The following is an 18,708-nucleotide window of genomic DNA, read 5'->3' on the forward strand; positions in this document are numbered from 1 at the left end:
ACTGTGAGATCTTGACCTGAGCGCAAATCAAGAGTCAGACACTTAACTGACTGAGCCAGGCAAGCACCCCTCCTCCTACCCTTTTCGTTGTAGCCGCCTCTCTAGGTCTGTTGGTGGAAGACCTGTTCTGCCAGTCTTCAGGTGGTTTTCACAGAGGTTGTAGTACATATGCCTGTTGCCTTGGTGTGTCCCTGGGAGGTGAGCTCAGGATCTTTCCTAATCTGCTATCTTCCTTGACTCCCTCCTGTGGTTTCTTAAATGCTTGGGTGATTCTGATGTGCAGCTGAATTTAAAAGCCACTAGATTTAGATTGTTGTCACTCAGGTAATTATGAATTCAGCTAGGGTTGCCCTTAAAACAGGAATGGACATGTACTTTTCACCTATATCCTATTCTTCATTCAGTGGATATTTTTTGAGTACTTAAAACATGTGAGACACCATGCTGGGGACTTGGATCAAACTCATTTTGCAATGTGGCATTATTGTGTATCAGAGTAGTGTGGTAAAAAGAAATACGAATGTCAGGTTTTCAGGGATCAGAGTTGGTGCATAAAAATCCAAATTGTATTCTCAGAGAAAAGTCTTAGTGATTGTTTTTCATTCTTGTGTATTCCCACTGATGTTCTTTTGTAGTCATTTTAAATTTAAATACTTACTTTAAAGATGATATATGCCCATGTAGTGACTGCAGCCAAAAAGAAATTTAAAAAGCAGACTTTGTCGGGTCACCTGTGTGATTGTCAGTGAAGCGTCTGATTCTTGATTTTGGCTCAGGTCATGATCTCACGGTTCGTGAGTGTGAGCTCCACTTCTGGCTCTGTGCTGACAGCGTGGAGCTTGCTAGAGATTCTGTCTCCTTCTTTCTCTGCCCCTCCCTTGCACGCGCACTCTCTCAAATAAACAAACTTAAAAAGCCCAAAAATAAAAAGCAGGCTTTGTGATGACAGGTAAATTTGGTATAAGTGGAGTAAAATATTCAAATTTATCTGAGTCATTATGAGGATAATAACAGTTTATGCATTTATTGAGCATCATAGGTGCTGGGGATGTGTTGAGAGCAAATCACAGGAATAGTGAGATTTTGCCCTCAGAATTTATACCCTAATGGCGGGATGTGAGATACAATGGGTTACCTTGGGAAGTGATCTCAGAGGGCAGAAGGGGTAGAACTGGTGTAATGGGATCTGCAGGCAGAACAGGCAGAGAAAGGAAACAGAGTAGTTGAGGCTTCACAGCAGGACAAGCAAAGGCCCCGGGGGAGCCTTTACTTCCAGGAGCATCTTGTATGTTATTGAAGTCAACTTAGATCACTGGAGTGGGGGAAGCATGGGAGGCAATGCGCCAGCATGAAGCCACCATAGGACTTTCAGGGCAGAGGGTGGGGAGAGATGGGAGGTATAATCTAATTTACTCAAGTAGAATCTGAGAAACATGTTGTTGGAGAACAGAAGTGAGATGATAAGAGGGAGGCAGTAAATACCCAGTCAGGCATGAAATGTAGGAAAAGGTAAGAGTTGATGAGGATTGAAGTTGGAGGACCAGAGAGACCTGAGAGGCGTAGGTCTAAAGATGTGTGGCTCCCACAGGTTAGATCTTCCGTTCGCAGCCTGCTTGCAGCTGAGACTCATTCCTGGCCCAGGAAATAGTAATCCTTAGAAGACCCAGAAGATACTGAAGTAGAACTGGACCTAAGTTCTCTATCTTCTTGAAGAGACCGCAAGGTTTTTTTTAAGTCCTGAAGTCCTTCAATCTCTTCCTTCAGTTGCTTCTGCCTTTCTTCACATTGATCAATTTTATTCTCTACTGCTGTGATAAGAAATGAAATGATTTCAGGTTGGTAGTTTTATAAACAATGGACTACTTCTAGCCCCTTTTACATGCAAGTGCACAGTAGTACACAGTGCTGTGCAGAGGGCCTGGTGAGAGCAGGAGCTGGTTCTTACATGCCTTTTCTTCCTCTTCTAATTCAGGATAGAATTCTAGTATTTATCACATACAGCTGGTCAGTACATCTTTAGAGCTTGACTCTCTATTGTATATCTTTGAGAACTCAAAAGCAGAGACTGTATTATCTTCATGCTACACTATATCTGTTAAGTGGAGAGAGCATGTGTGTAGAATAGCAAGGTTAAGGGCAAATCATTTATAAAATTGCATCCAATTTTTAATGTTATATAAAAGCTTTTGATTTTATTTAGGAATAGGAAGGCTTTTATTGTGGAAACAGGCTCTGTAAATAACAATATTACCCAGTGACAATGTCATTTTTTGAAAACTTAGAAGTTGAAGAATATTAAAACGCACACATACATAATCTTTCTCTAGAATACCTGTAGTTAACTTTCTTGAACATTAGAAAGGCTAAATTAAGCAAGATGAGATGTCAAAAGTTAGGCCTTTTAAGTTCTAATGCAATTCCAAATAATGCCTCCTCTTGGTGACCCACACCTCCCAAATACTACACTGTAATGTGTATACTCTCAACCTATGCAAGTAGTGACAGGTGCTAGAAATGTAACTTTTATATGAAAGTCTCCTACAAAATTAGGCTTAAAATTTTTTTTAAAGGCTGCTTTAAAAAATACATGGATACTCACATTAGCAGTATGCATTCTCAAGAGACTATTAAAGGATATGCTGGTTTTTCTGATTAAAAATGTAATACAGAATTTGAATGGAGTGTAGGGCACAGTGTACAACTTTAGGGGGAGCTATTTACACCAAATTCTGTGCGAATGTGTGTCTCCCACTCTGGCCAGGATGTGCAGTGCCCAGCCTGTCCAGCTGTGTGGGGCAGCTTGAGAGGTTGATCAGACTCATCAGTAAGTGGAAATTTAGTCAGTTTTGAAAGCATGTTAATGGTACAAGGACCTACTCAGTAAATGGTTGATGTATTATTAACATACAATGTCGTATCAGTTTCAGGTATACAATATAATGATTCAATAAAACCTTTCTGTAAAGTAACAACCATTTAAGTCTCTGCCCCCTCCAGGCTTTCTTCTTTTTCAAAAGTTTCTTGATTTTTTTCTTGCTCATCTTTTTTAAAACTTGAGAAGAAATGAATTCCAACCCTCCTTCCCTAATACCGAGAGAATTAAAATTTGTACACATTAAGTCCAGGGAGGGAGTCAAGCAGCCATGGAGTTTATCACAGCCTTGCTGCCTCACCAGTTCCTGCTGAGACCTGAATAAGGGGACTGAATACCTCCCATTTTGCAATCATTTAAAAAAGTAGGAACAAAAAATGGAGTTTTTACTGATTACTAGGATACTGTGTATATGTGGAAAATGTAATGTGGCACTGTCCAGCCACTTACAGAGAACGACGGTTTCCATTTGGGTGCACTTTTTCTGTTGTGTGTGTGAGTGAGGGGTCATAATGCTTTGCAACGGGCTTTTTCATTTAATAAGACAAAATTCTTCTGAAATAGGATTTTTATCTGCTGCATAGTGTATTACTTTAATATATATATTTATAAACTGTGCTGCTCTGTTATAACTCACGTACCTGTTTGAAAATTTACAAATGTGTCTTCAAACAATCTACTGTCAAAAAGTGAAGTCCCAATTTCTTCATAGTCTGTAGGGAGAAAAACATTTTCAGTTTTAATTTAAATAATTTATGTAGGCAGAAACACCTTACAAAGTAACCCCAAATAAGGAAAGTAACCAGAGCAGCCAAGCACGGGGAACTGTGGTATCTGTCAGAATCAGACTGCTGAAGCAGCAGTATCCCCTGGGGACGTGTTAGAAGTGCAAATTCGTGGCTGGGTGAGGCCCAGGTACGTGTTTTAACAAGCCCTGCAGGGATTCTGAGAGGCAAGTTCAAGTTTGAGAAGTGCTTGGTCTAAAGTAAAGAAATGAATGAAAGAATGTCATGAGTGAGCTTTTGGAAATGTCTTCATAATTTCACTTTTTGATTTTGTCGTGTTGAAAATAATCCCTCTCAGATAACCGTATACTTTACATTGTTGCCTAGAGTCTAGACTTGTTGAGCTTTTCCTTGTAAGATAACTCCATTTATCATGAAGTTTAGAAGCTCACGGTGTAGGTTCTAAGAAGGCAAAGTGGCTATACACTGCGTATACAAATGGAACTTTGGCTTCCCAGACAGCTTTTTTACAAACGGTCACATTTAACTAAATGAAACATCAAAGCATTACTTTTCCTTCAGTGAATTTTGAGTTAACATTATAAACAGAGATGTGAGGAATAGAATTTGAGTCAAATCAAAACTAAATGCCACTTTCAGATGTTGGCAACAAGTTGTTGGCTGTATGACTGCGTGTGGTTCTGAACATACCTATCCCGTTGGGGGGTCACTCTGAGCTACGCACTTCTGGAAAGTACATCGAAACTTTCAGGGCATTAGGGTGCTTTTGACTGCATTAAGTTTCTGAATTACCCACATCCTACTGATTGATTATAAACAGGATCTCTAGAGATCTGAAGCATTGAACTGTATCAAAGAATGAGATAAGGCAAAGAAAAAGAAACCACACAGAAAGAAAAAGTGCACTTTTTGTTTTGTTTTACAAGTAGGTTTGTGAGAAGCCTCTACATGTAGAAATGTTGCTATTTCAGTACCTGATTCGGAAGCAGTCTCATCCATGAGTCTTTCTTGAATCAAATGAAGTTTGTCTAATATTTCTTCAAATAAATTATCAAGAAGCCCCACTTTCTTACATTTCTTAAGAAAATCAATTTTCACATTTGATCTAATTGCATCTAAAAATAAGAAACACATTTTAGAAGGAAATGGTCTCAGGGCTGCTATCATCAATCCCTATGTGGTCACTTCTGCAGACCTTGCCTAGTGATGGAGGAGCACAATTAGTAAGATAACAAATACAGCACCTTTGTCTTTTAATTGTAATTTTCACCATGCCTCATTTTTTTCCCTAGCTGAAACAATGAATGTTACAACTAATTCTATGAATCAAGAGGATTTTCTAAAAATTGGTTTCAAATCTTTGATAGCCTCCTGTCATTTTTTTTTTTTCTGTCACAATTATTGTGTGTTATGATAGAATGTCTATGTTTCCTTGACAGAAACCTGTAATTACTGGCTTCAGCTTCCTGGGGGGAGTGGAGGGTACAGTGCAAGGGGCAGCATGTCACTGGATTCTGAGCTCAGGTAACCCTGGCTTCTAGATCAGGAAGTATATCCTTTCTTAGTACAAAGAACAATGGACCATCCCTACCTAAAATTACTTTGATCTGCTGGCCTTATGATAGAGTGGACGGCTACGATAAAAGGTTCCTATTCTAACAATTACCACAAGTCTGGAAGAATAAAGTGGGATACCAATTTTGAAATAAATGAGTCTTCATTGTTATAAGTATTGTAAGTCATATTTGTTACAAAATTTATAGCAAACCTGTGTGTCTGCTCTCTTCCTTCATTTCTTGTATGAATCTATTGAGTGTCATTGTTTCAGATGGCTAGAGGGAGAGAAGAATCAAGATTACACTTAATGTTGGCATTTAATGTTGCGTAAAATGAAAACCAATGTTTTGTTGCATGTAATTCATCAATATGCCCATGGTGAAAATCATGCCCCATATTCATTGATAGTTTACATGTAAACATCAAATGTATTTTTGTATAACAAAACATCAAGAGTTGTGACTAGCTCCTGTTGTATAAACAGCAAGAGGTGAAAGGTTGCTAGCTCATATTCATTTAGCTCATATGAGCTGATACATAAAAAACTTTCAAGTTCCCAAAATACTTCATACACTTTACACATAATAGTAATGCAGAAAATTATGAGTTATAAGTTAGGTCAAGTGTGGATCGTGCAACTGAGAAATACTTGGCTAGGTAAGGATGCTTTGCTGCACCTTGCCCACATTAAGACCATAAGCGCACGGTGCACTTAGACACTCTCACTGATGTGGTCCCAGGGCATGTGTTACAGGAGCCATGGGACCTGTCATCTCCTGCAGGTCATGTGCTAGGATACCCAAGACACAGGCAACTTTTCTTTTACATTCACCTTATGTTTCTGGTACCATATCACCTGATATGTAGAACTTCTGTTTGGAACTGTTTTTAGAACTGGTAAGGACTTTGTGTAAAGAAACTGAAAGCTATAATAAAATGAAGTCAAATTACCTGTACAGGAATGCCTGTTGAGAGGCGTTTCTTTCTTCCTCTTTTTCTTTTCAGTCCTGAAAAATCAGTTGAAAATATGAATCCTGTAGGAAATCCAGAATCCATAAAGGAAAAGATAGATGCTTGACTACATAAAATATAAAACTCCTGTATGCTAAAAGTTATTACAAAGTCGAAATATGTGGTGGACTTAGACTAAATGTTTGCAACACATATGATAAAGTACCAATTTTTAAAATCTAAATCAATATAAAAAGAAAAATGGGCAAAGGGGGGAACCCTCTAGGAAGAGTTCATTAAAGAGAAAGACTGGATCACAGGAAAACAAATATAATTGATGAAAAGATAGGGGGATACATTCACCTTTACTCCTAAGCGAAGACATGCAAAATATTTCTCCTACCAGACTGACAAAGATGAAGGTGTTTAATATATAATGTTTGGAGGGATTGGGATAATTGTGTACTGCTGGTGTTACAGCCTCTTTGGAAGGTAATTAGCCCATTGTTACCACAGCTTCATTGTTTATACTCTTGGACCCAGCAAGCTACATGAAGTTTTCGAAATGGTATGGCTCATAAAGGCACAACGATGAACGGGAAAAAATGTTAACTACATTATTTAATGTGATAGAAAATTATGGAAAAGGCGCTGGGATGACCCAGTCGGTTGAGCGTCCAACTCTTGATTTTGGCTCAGGCCATGATACCAGGGTTGTGGGACTGAGCCTGGCATCAGGCTCGGCACCAAGCATGGAGCCTGCTTAAGATTCTCTGCCTCTCCCCTGCCCGCATGTGTGCTCTAGCTCACTCTCAAAATAAAAAGAAAATGGAAATAACCTAAGTGTCTATTATGCAGAAACTAGTTCAGTTGTAATTCAGCTATGCAACTGATACACTGGAATAACATGCTGCCTTTTAAAACCAAGGTATGTGTATTTGTATGGACATGGAAGGATCTCTAAAATACAGTGGGTGAAAAGAAAATATAGTTACTACTGTATTTTGTATATACATGAAATTTTTAGAGGAATACAAATGAAACTGATAGTTTCCTCTGGGGAGAGGATTCATAACAGTGTTCTCATCTGCTTTTCAAAACTATTGATTTTTTAAATTTCTTTAAAAATAAAACTAATACATTGTTACCTTTCCCTATCAATAAACACTGATTGGGGCACCTGGGTGGCTCAGTTGGTTAGCCTCCCACTTCATCTCAGGACATGATCTCATGATTTGGGGGTTTGAGCCTCACACTGGTGTGGAGCCTGCTTGGGATTCTCTCTGCCCCTCCCCCACTTGTACTCTCTATCAAAATAAACTTTAAATGTTTTTTTAAAAATAAACATTGGTCAACAGCTATATTTTTAATAGTAATTTCTTTTAAAAAAATTTTTTTTAATGTTTCGTTTTTGAGACAGAGACAGAGCATGAGCAAGGGAGGGGCAGAGAGAGAGGCAGACACAGAATCTGAAGCAGGCTCCAGGCTCTGAGCTGTCAGCACAGAGCCTGACGCGGGGCTCAAACTCACGAACCGCGAGATCATGACGTGAGCCAAAGTTGGACGCTTAACCAACTGAGCCACCCAAGTACCTATAATTTTTTTTTTTTAAATAATTATTTTGAGAGAGAACAAGCACACCTGTGTGAACAGGGAAGGGACAGAAAGGGAGGGAGAGAGAGAATCCCAAGCAGGTTCCTTGCTGTCAGTACAGAGCCCAACGTGGGGCTCAGTCTCACTAACTGTAAGATCATGACCTCAGCCAAAATCACTGAGTCACTTAACCAACTGAGCCACCCAGGCGCCCGATAGTACTTTCTGATAAAAGGGTAATGACTGAAAAATGAACAACATTGTTTAGAGTGTTGTTTACTACCAAAAAAATGCAGTTGCTATAACATGGAACTAAGCCTTTCCAAAGAGGTCCTGACTCTGGTCCACAGTGAGCATTCCAGATTTAGTGCTGATAAGACATTGCTGGTCAGGAGTACACAGAGGCCATTCATGAATGAATGTACATCCCATTACTTCAGTTAGCCAGGGCCCACTTTTCCTTAATTAGAACTGAAATGCTAACCACGAATCTTGAGAAAAATTCATGGAGCATGCAGCAATTTATCAATGTTATCTACTGAAAATTCTGATACTCGTTTAGAAGAGAAGCAGTCACAAAAGTCAAAGCTTTTTACCATATCCTCGGTTGGTCTTCTGCTTGTAGTGAGTAGGGGAGATACCAGACAGAGACTTTCCTGAAAGTAGGTGCACAGAAGAAAAGTTAGTCCATTAACACTGCACACTGCACAGAGAGACTGGCAATTTTATAAACAGGTAAAAATTTAACTCAAAAACTTATTTAATTCAGTGAGGCTAGTAAATCAGACTTCCATGTTTTACCTAAATGTATACCTTTCTTTAAACTCACAGTACTAAATTTTAGAGACGTACCATCATGAGTGTCTTTCAGTGCAGCGTGTTGTTGGCAGAACACTCTGAAAACAGGCAATTTCAAAGAATTGTTAATATTTTTACTTACGCTTTTAAAATATGCCAATTTTCCTATGATTTAAAAAGGAACTAACCTATTTTTCATGATGACTTTACCCTAAATATCTGTTACAGAAAAATACTGTCCACACCTGTGTAAGTTACGCTCATCAAGTGCAGACGGCACCTCTGTCAGATGTCTTTTGCGTTCTCAGCCCTCGGGTACGCTCTCTGAAGGAGCGTGTATGAAATATTTTGAACAATAAGTAGTTCATATATAGTAGTCAGTGGGATTTTACTGTATAAAGATATCAGGAGCTCCCATGTCTAAGACAAATTTTCATCTGACTACACAAAGTACTGATTTTCAACAAAAGCACAAAATTGCATGCTTTAATTTTGGGAAAAGTAGTTTTCTAACTCAATAGATCTCTCCCCCAGAACTTAGGGCTGAACTGCACGAATCTAGAATGGATCAATGCACTGGAAGAGAAGAAAGCAGCATAGCACACTATGAAGAAGAAATGGAGTGAGTTTTGAGGAGCTGCTCAGGCCCCATTTTTTCCCCAGGCTTTCTTCCTCCTTAGCCTCCAGCTACGTCTCCCTTCCTTTCCTTATTGTGCTGACCCTCAGGAGACAGGGTCCCTGTTGCCTAAGAGAACATATGAATTCTTCTCGTCTTACACCAGTTTCCACCTCTTCCAAGCAATCTTCCTGGAAATCCACCATTTGCCCAAGCAAAGCTAATCTCCTCACCCTTTGAATTCCAGTATCTGAGCACTTTCATTTCTTTTTTTATTATGAAGAATTTCAAACATACATAAAAGTGTTAGAGAGATGATGAACGTCATGGCCCCCACCCCTCACCTAGTTTCAACAATTATCAACTCAAGGCCAAGCCAGTGTTATGTGAATCCCTTCCTGCTCCCATCATGCCACATGCTTCTAATCTGGCCTTTCTGGTCCTTCAGCAAGGTGATAGGTTTTCTGAGGCTTAGTCCATGTCCTGTGTCTCTTCCTAGTCTTACACCTAACAAGATGTCTTATGTATGACAGGCACTCTAACAACTGAATGTTTAAATTCAATTAAAAAAATCCATAGAAATTCACCTGATACTTGATAATGACAAAAATGATTTTAGTGAGTCTCTATTCATTGGTTCTACTAATACAAGATCAGTATTTTTGCAAACTTTAAGATATAGCAGGAACTTGGGATGCCTGGGTAGCTCAGTTGGTTGAGCCTCTGACTCTTGATTTTGGCTGAGGTCATGATCTCAATTAATAAACAGAAAAAAAGGGTGGGGTGCCTGGGTGGTGCAGTTGGTTAAGCGTCCGACTTTGGCTCAGGGCAGGATCTCAGCTCCGGAGTTCGAACCCCAAGTCAGGCTCTGTGCTGACAGCTCGGAGCCTGGAGCCTGCTTCAGATTTTGTCTCTCTCTGCCCCTCCCCAGCTCATGCTCCATCTCTCTCTCTCTCTCTCTCTCTCTCTCAAAAATAAACATTAAAAATGCAGCAGGAACTTGACTCCTTCTTGTTCAGTCTTATAGGTCTGCTAATAACAGTCTGTTTAGTGGTTGTTTGAGGTCATTATGGAAGTCATAATTAAATGAACTCTTTAGGAAGGTAAAAACAAAAAAAGTGAAACTATTGCAGCCCATGAGTTTCACAAATCAAATATAAAAAGAAGATGGTACAGAAACATTTATATATTCCTTTCTAGTCTCAAACAATAAAATACCTATGGACCTTCCTCAAAATCAGATTTAAAATGGTCAATTTTTTTTTTTAAGTTTATTTTGAGAGAGCATGAGTAGGGGGCAGAGGGAAGGAGAGAGAGAGAATCCCAAGCAGGCTCCATACTGTCAGCACCAAGCCCAACTTGGGCCTTGATCTCACAAACTGATATCATGACCTCAGCCAAAATCAAGAGTTGGAGGCTTAACTGAGCTACCCAGGCATGCCTTTAACAAATTTCTTGTAATGGTAGGCTTGCCCCTATTGTTTTAGAATATATGGCCCCTAGGCCTTAAGAGGGTACTGTGGTGAGGAGCAAGCCCTATGAAGCCCTAAAGCCCAGCTCAAATACTCATCAGCTGTGTGAGCTGGACAAATTACTAAGTCTCGCAGGGACTCAGTGTCTTTGTCTGTAAAGCTGGGGTAATAATATCTACCTCACTGGGCTGTTAGGCAGATTAAAAGAGTTAGCATTTGTAAAGTACTTGGAAGTATTTATGGCACAAAGTAAGTGATTATTAGATAAAATAATACAAAATGATAAAACTGGAGATATGTGCCCAAAGAGGAAAAAAATCTAGCCTATAAATGCAATTTTAAAATATAACTTAGGAGCTCACAAAAATCATATTAAAAACATAGTGCTCTCATTCAGAATATTATGAATAAAAATATATACTCCACTGAAATTTAAAATATTCAATCAGAATGTATGCACAGGCCCTAAGGAAGTGAGAAGTGTCTGTCTGGCTCTTCAAGCCATCATTTTCTTTTTTATTCCATTCCATAACTTGAAAAAAAGTCAAAACTTCTTCTAGATATTTTCTTAACTTTATATGTCATGTTTTAGACTGCATCTACATACCAAAAAAGGGTAATCAATTGAATCAGGTCAGTTAACAACTGGCTTACCGATTCCATCTGACTAAATTGTCTTATATAACTGAACTGCCATCTTTCATCAGAAGGAAGATCAAGTTTCTTCATTGATAAAACAAATACAATTCTATTGGACTTGAAACATGCCATACTGGGTCCAAATTACCATTAAAGAATCACTGAAAGAAGAGAAGCAAGATTTAACAGCCAAAGACAATTCAAATAGAATTAATTTCTTCAAGGACTCAATGACTGATTACTGTATTTGCTGCATAGTTTATCATTTTTAAAAGCTGTTTATATGTAAGATGGTGGTGAGAGTGGTGGGAAAAAAGCATTCAGCAGACAAGATGGATAAACCATGGACTTGTGGCCAACAAGTAAGGCTCCTGTTAGGAGAAGAGGGCAATAGTCAACGTCCTGTGGCCACCCATTAGGTCACTCATGCCACTATGGCAACCAGCACTTTTTACCAGGAAGGAAAGGATGTAGGAAGAATAAAATCAAAACTGACCCTGCTTATTTTCCTTCTATTAGATTTAGGGAAGGTATCGTGAGTTCAGGTTCCCAACTGAGCATCATCCCCCAAACCATGTTCTTACTTGGAAACCATTTGCATGACATTATCTTTGAAAATCTGTTTGTCTTAATCTAACCACTCCTTATTCCATTCCCCCAAATGTAGTTTTAAAATTGATTAAATACTTATAAATTCCTCGAGATCTATCAGTTTGTAGAACTGCATGGGCATTCTTGGCACAGAAAAAGTGGTAACTCTTGAGACAGGCTTTTATATCACATCCCACGGTGGCTCCTCTTTTGTTACAGAATGCGCACGTCTATAAAAGAACAGATTTTACTGAGTAAGCACCTGTTTTTCATAATCTTTTTTAAAATTTAAAGTTAAAGGTGTCATTAAATCTTATTCTTAAAGTCAGCAGCCCTAATGTCCTCATCCACAAATGTTAGGTATTTACAGCTGGCTGCTCATTTTGAAATTTCAGCAAAACCTCTGCTAGGTAAAGTGTTTGGTTTGTACTGGCCTGTAATAATTTGACTAAAAGCAGAAAACCCTTTTTATTTCCCCCCCCCAAAAAATTTTTTTTAAGTTTACTCATTTATTTTGGAGAGACAGAGTGAGCGGGGGAGGGGCAGCAAGAGGGGAGACAGAGAATCCCATGTAGGCTCTACCAGTATAGAGCCTGATGCGTGGCTCCAATTCATGAACTGTGAGATCATGACCTGACCTGAAATCAAGAGTTGAATGCTTAACTGACTGAGCCACCCAGGTGCCCCCAAGGACTTAAGAGAGATTTCTAAAAAGAAATTTGTCCTGTTCTGGGCAAGGGGTCCTGTTAAGGACACTGGGGCCTATGACGACGGTGGCTCCTGGCAGTGCCCCCAAGGACTGTGTAAGCCACCGGTCTCCCCTCTCTTAGACCCAGGTCCTTCCCTGGGCATAACACTGCCTGTCTTACAGAGTTTCTACTGAGGACAATGTGACATAAAGTAAGTGAAACATCTCTGGAGTCTATGTAGTAGGGCCGAAAATTTTAAATTAAAAAACAAAGCCCTGAGTGGTAAATTTTTTTCTAAGTTCAATTTATTTGATCTCTTGCTTTTATATATTAGCCAACTGATCTTGAATTTTATATATGAAGGTGATGCAGAGATGGCTAGGAGGACAGTCTGTGGCCAAGGAAGTCTAACTGGTTTAGGGGAGTCCAAGGCGTGCCCAAAGCTTATCACGCTCTGTTCTGAATGAAAGGGAAGCACAATGAAACCACCTTGCAAAACAGGAGATAGCTCACACATCCCAAAGTCAGCACAAGCAACCATACGAACAAAATTCAAATATGGGTAAGAAGTTAGATTATGCTAAAGGTGGGATTCCAAATCAGAGCACAAAAGGATGATCATTTAATTTGGAGGGCTATCTGGCATTATATGTAGAAAAAAAACAAAGTTACGTCCTTACCTCACAATATATTACCAAATAAATTACACATGGATTAAGGCTCTAACTATAAGAAAAAAATTTTAAATTAATAAAAAATGTATATGGTATTAAGGTCAAGAAGGCTCAGCAAGGAAGGAAACTCAGAAGCTACAGAGAAAAAGACTGACAGATCAGACTACATAAAAAATTTAAACTTCTATTTGTATGGTGACAGCTACCATTAGAAAAAAAATGAAAGAAAATGTATGAAAACAGAAACAGACTAATAAATACAAAGAAAAAACTGGTGGGTGAATGGGTGGAGATTAAGAGGTACAAACTTCCAGTTATTAAAAAAAATCAGGGGATATAATGTAGAACATAGAGAATATAGTCAATAATACTGGAATATGGTGATCAATGGTAATTAGGCTTCTTATGATCGTTTCATAATGTATATAAATGTCAAATCACTATGTTCTACACCTAAAACCAATATTGTATGTCAACTATACCAATAAAAAAAAGAAAAAAAATGTTTTGCTGCTTATTTGATAAAGAGTTGAGACTCTGGGGGCACCTGGATGGCTTAGGTGGTTACGCGTCTGACTTCAGCTCAGATCATGATCTCATGGTTCATGGGTTTGAGCCCCACCTCGGTCTGTCTGCTGTCAGCACGGAGCGGGCTTCAGATCCTTGGACTCCCTCTCTCTCTGCATGTCCCACATTTGCACTGTCTCTCACTCAAAAATAAACATTTTTTAAAAAGGGCTAAGACTCTGATAAACCCACAGAAAAATGGGAATGGGCAAATCACAGAAGAAATACAAATGGTTAATAAAATTTCATTCACATAACGACTGCTGAGTAAATGGGATGTGGCCAGCACTGTTCTAAGGTAGAGGGAAACAGTAGTGGATAAGATATCTGCCCTTGTAAAGTTAACATTCTAGTGGAGAGAGACCATGATCACATAAAGCAGACCTAAAAACAGTGATACATGCTTTGTATAAATTAAAATAAGGTGAAGCGACACAGTTGCTGGGTCCCTAATTCAGGTTGGAGGTCAGCAAAGGCCTCTCTGAGGAGGTGATATAGAAGTTCAGATTTGAATAATAGTAAGAGGTCCTAGCAGGCAAAAAAGCAAGGAGAAGGCTATTGTAGGCAGAAGACCTTATGTTCTGGTGCAAGAATGTGCTTCCCACCCACTGGCAAGCTCACCAGAAGGACAACAGGGATGGGCTAATGTTGCTGGAGCAGAGATTTGAGAGTCAAAGATCCAAGGGGTGAGCAAGGGGTTGGGTCATGTATGGGATGCAAACCAGAGTAAGGAGTTAGGGTTTTGTCTTCATGCAATGGGAACATGAAGTGATCAGTATTTTAAAGACACTGTTGTGGCTTGTGTGGAGGATGGGCTGGGGCAGGGATGCACAGGAGACAGTGCAGAAAAAGCATCAGTGATGTTTAGGGAGATCTGGGACTTCACTGTGGTAGGTTAGTGACAGAAAGAAGGGGAGGATGCAGGGTCTGCAGGTGGCACTGATGGGCTCCACACTGGGCTGGGAGGTTGATGAGAAGATGATGATGGATGAATGGTGGGCTGTTCACTGAGCTGAGGACCCAAAGGGTGTGAATGCAGTGTGTGTATGTTTGGAGGGGCTGGAATTGTGTCCTTTGGCCGGTTTAATATGAGATGCTATTAAATATTCACATAGGTATGTCAGGTTGGTGGTCAGGGCTAGAGGCACAGAGGCCCTGGCATAAGTACGGTTCTGAAGCCATGGGGACTGGAGGAGGTCACACAGGAAAGACGTTCAGGTGGAGGAAGGAGCCCAGGAAACCCTCGGGGACTGCACACTTTAGAGGTTGAGCAGAGAGGGCAAAACAGCCATGGTGCCTGGGCAGCAGCAGCCAGAAAGGTAAGAGAAGTAGCAGCACAGCATGTGCAGGAAGTCAAAGGAAGAAAGGGCTTCAAGGTGCAGGGGCATGGGCAACTGTGTAATGAATACTGCTCAAAGGTCAGCTAAGGACAGAAAAGTGACATTGTAATTGGCCAGATTTTTTTGTGTACAAAGGAGGGTTTAAGATGACATGATCAGTTGATCAGACATACATATGCTGAAGGAAATAAGCTAGTACAAGCCGGGATACTGATGTGAATGGGGTAAAGGGAAATGCAAGAGCTAGTCCTTACGGAGGGGCAGGTGATGACTCCAAAGTCTAAGTGGAGGGTTGGCTTTGACAAGAGGGAGGTCCCAGAGTCTGGGGACAGAGGTGGATGGGCAGTGGTTTGGACAGGAGTTCCTAGCTAATGGCTTCCATTGCTAGGTAAAAATCAGACAAAAATATGTACACCACCAAGATGAACTCTAATGTAAACTATGGACTTTGGGTGTTTTGATGATGTGCTAATGTAGGTTCATCGGTTGTAACAATGCACCACTTTGGTGGGGGATGTTGATAAAAAGGAGGCTGTGTGTGTGTGTGTGTGTGTGTGTGGGGCAGTGGGAGGTTTATGGGAAGTCTTTGTACTTTTCCCTCAAGTGTTCTGTGAACCTAAAACTGCTCTAAAAGCAAAAAGGTCTATCAAAAAGAAAAATGAGGTATAGTCATCAACTTTGGGATGGGCAGTTGGGGTGGGGAGAGGTTCTAAAAAGAGAGGAAATGAAACAATAAATGTAGAGGGTGGAGGGTGAAGTGTTGAGATTCCTTTTGAGATTTGTGGCCGTGAATCTAAGATCAGTCAACACATTTGTAGGTTTTTGTCCGGTTGTTCAAGTGCTCAAGTGCCAGTCTCTTCAGCACAAGCAGACAACAGACAGATGCACTTCACCAGGGGTGGGGGTTTTGATGGTGGGTAAGGAAATGGTGTGTGAGGGTGGTGAGGAGAGGGAGTCCAGAGTGTTTGCAGGAGAGTGCTGGCAGTGCTGGACTGTGGGACTGGGAAGAACTGCTGGGCCTGGGTGGGGGTGGGGCGGGTGGGAGGTGCCTGAGGAGAACTAAAGTTCAACCTCACCAGTGAGGGGAAACGCAAGGTACCACTTCCTGTCAGGTGCAAAAATTAAGCAGATTCGTGATGCTCATTTTGTCAAGGGCTGGGAAAAGTGCTGTTTCATCCACAGAAGCATAAAATGGTACAGCCTTTCTGGGGGACGGTTTGTTAGCACGTTTCAAGATTATCAGAGAGAATTCTCTTTGACTCAGCCATTTCACTTCTAGGAATGTGCTCTACAGCAACGCTGAAACAAGTACACAGGATATGTGTACAAAGATGTTTATTGCAGCTTTAGTTGTCAAAGTGAGAAGCCAGGGTCGACTCATTATCTATGACAAGGGATGGTTTCCTGCATTCTGGTGTATCTTACAGAATCCCATAAAGTCAGGAGAGAGGATGCCACACACAGTCATGTACTTATAGTTTTATAAACATGCCATCCTCCTTCCCCATCTTCCTTACCCTCACTCCTCCCCAGCCAGGAAGGCTTCCTGGTGCTCACCTGTGCTAAGGTTCTTGCTTGCTTGAGTGACCTGTGCTGATCCTTCTCAAAGCACATCAGGCTGTGCAGAAACTGCCTTCATATATGTGTCAGCCTTGCAAGGACTACATAAATGTTTGTTCCAGATCACAAACCTTACTGTAGTGGTGGGCATTAGGTGCTCACACCTGCTGTACTGCTTGCTAAGCCGTGAAGGGCTTTCCATAGAGGAAGTCTGCTGTAACAGAACCAGGAGGGTAACTACTCCTCACTCTACCTTCCCAGGGGGAGCTGACCTCAGATCCAAGGGGATAGATCCTAGTTATGGTCACCTCCAGCAACTGGTGCAGGAGGATGGGTGTGGCTTAATTAAATTTTCAGAAGGGTCTTACTCCATACTTGGGGATGAACTTTTTCTTTCACCAGATGGGAACAAGAAAGCCTGACCCTTCCGTTGTTGCCTATGGCCTACCCTATGACCACAAGAGGACCAACTGATGTGGACACGATGACAGAAAGGATGATGGGGTCTTGACGACACCATTAAGCCACTAAATAAACCAACTTTGAAGCCAGCATTCCCTCTGGCTAAGTGAGAAAATAAGCATCCTTTTTTTAAAGCCAGTTTCAGTTGGGTTCCTTCTACTTACAGCCCAAAGCATTCTAACTCCTATATACTTTGCTGATGAAGCATGTCGTAGTTTATTTTAAAATATTAAATGTTCAGTAAAGTCTAAGTTTCTAATACAGACCCTACATCTTTTTTTTTAATATACGAAATTTATTGTCCAATTGGTTTCCATACAACACCCAGTGCTCATCCCAAAAGATGCCCTCTTCAATACCCATCACCTACCCTATCCTCCCTCCCACCCCCTATCAACCCTCAGTTTGTTCTCAGTTTTTAGGAGTCTCTTATGCTTTGGCTCTCTCCCACTCTAAAGACCCTACATCTTTCAGCTCTACAAGATGTATCTCTATCCCTGGTTTACCAATCAAGTAGACTTTCTTTTGGAAACATCCCCTTTAATATCTGTTCGTTTTGTCTGAGTAATAAAGTCATTTGTACTTACCAACCTCCTTCCTCTATGGATTTCTTTCTTTACTGACTCCACATCAAAACTTCTGTCATCATTACTTGGATCATGATCCTCACATTCCACAAGTGCTGAAGAATACAGCTGCAGATTGGGAAAAGAAAAAATTCAGAATATGCTGAAAGTACCGTTGAGAGCCACAAGTCATAAAATGGTATCGAAAGTACTCACTGGGGGTGGAAGATGGATTGGGGGTATAACAGTGACCATCTTTTGGGGTATATAAGCAGATCACAAGCCACCCTGCTTTTCTTTGGAAGGATCCCCAGGCATGTTTCATACTGCATAACCCTGACCCCAATGTTTAAATGGACCTGGTTAGAGCCCTGACCTGAAGCTGGGCCAATTGGATTCCCTACCCTGAGAGAGTGGAATAGACTCTAAGCCACATGATAGAGAGTAAGCCAGTCTGAAAAGAGGAAAACAAAAATGAGGGCTAGAGAGGACATCATGGGTTCCTGATGGCTTTCTAGCTACTGTTTCTTAGACATGCTTGTGTGTCTGCCTTCAGGAGCCATGAAATGCCCCTGAAGTCTGATTAAAGAGTCACTTTTATATGGAATATTACTGGGCAATCAAAAAAGAATGATATCTTGACATTTGCAACAACATGGATGGAACTAGCGTGTATATTATGCAGCAAAGTAAGTCAGAGAAAGACAAATATCATATGATTTCACTTATATGTGGAATTTAAGAAACAAAACAGATAAATATAGGGGAAGGGAAGCAAAAATAAGATAAAAACAGAGAGGAGACAAACATAAAAGACTCTTGAGTACAGAGAACAAACTGAGGATTGCTGGAGGGGTGTTGGGTAGGGGAGGGGCTATATGGGTGATGGGCATTAAGGAGGACACTTGTGATGAGCACTGGGTGTTATATGTAAATGTTGAATCACTAAATTCTATTCCTGAAATCATTATTACATTATATGTTAACTAACTTGGATTTAAACTTTTAAAAAAAA

General features: G+C 40.4%; 1 protein-coding gene across 2 annotated transcripts in view; it reads right to left on the reverse strand.

Annotated features, from left to right (window-relative positions):
* Positions 1-1,008: 1,008 nt before the first annotated feature.
* The window catches only part of SETDB2 (SET domain bifurcated histone lysine methyltransferase 2), an 87,535-nt gene continuing 69,835 nt past the window's right edge, over positions 1,009-18,708 (reverse strand). For both annotated transcript variants that reach the window (XM_027064798.2, XM_015069693.3), the window contains 9 exons: positions 17,715-17,822; positions 11,932-12,065; positions 8,572-8,615; positions 8,316-8,375; positions 6,127-6,182; positions 5,387-5,450; positions 4,593-4,733; positions 3,514-3,585; positions 1,009-1,808 (listed from right to left, as the gene is read on the reverse strand). In XM_027064798.2, coding sequence (XP_026920599.1) covers positions 1,627-1,808; positions 3,514-3,585; positions 4,593-4,733; positions 5,387-5,450; positions 6,127-6,182; positions 8,316-8,375; positions 8,572-8,615; positions 11,932-12,065; positions 17,715-17,822 — 861 coding nt within the window. In that variant the 3' untranslated portion in view covers positions 1,009-1,626. The remainder of the gene's footprint in view (positions 1,809-3,513; positions 3,586-4,592; positions 4,734-5,386; positions 5,451-6,126; positions 6,183-8,315; positions 8,376-8,571; positions 8,616-11,931; positions 12,066-17,714; positions 17,823-18,708) is intronic.

Source organism: Acinonyx jubatus, chromosome A1 (assembly GCF_027475565.1).
Source record: "Acinonyx jubatus isolate Ajub_Pintada_27869175 chromosome A1, VMU_Ajub_asm_v1.0, whole genome shotgun sequence".
Taxonomy (NCBI): Eukaryota; Metazoa; Chordata; class Mammalia; order Carnivora; family Felidae; genus Acinonyx; species Acinonyx jubatus.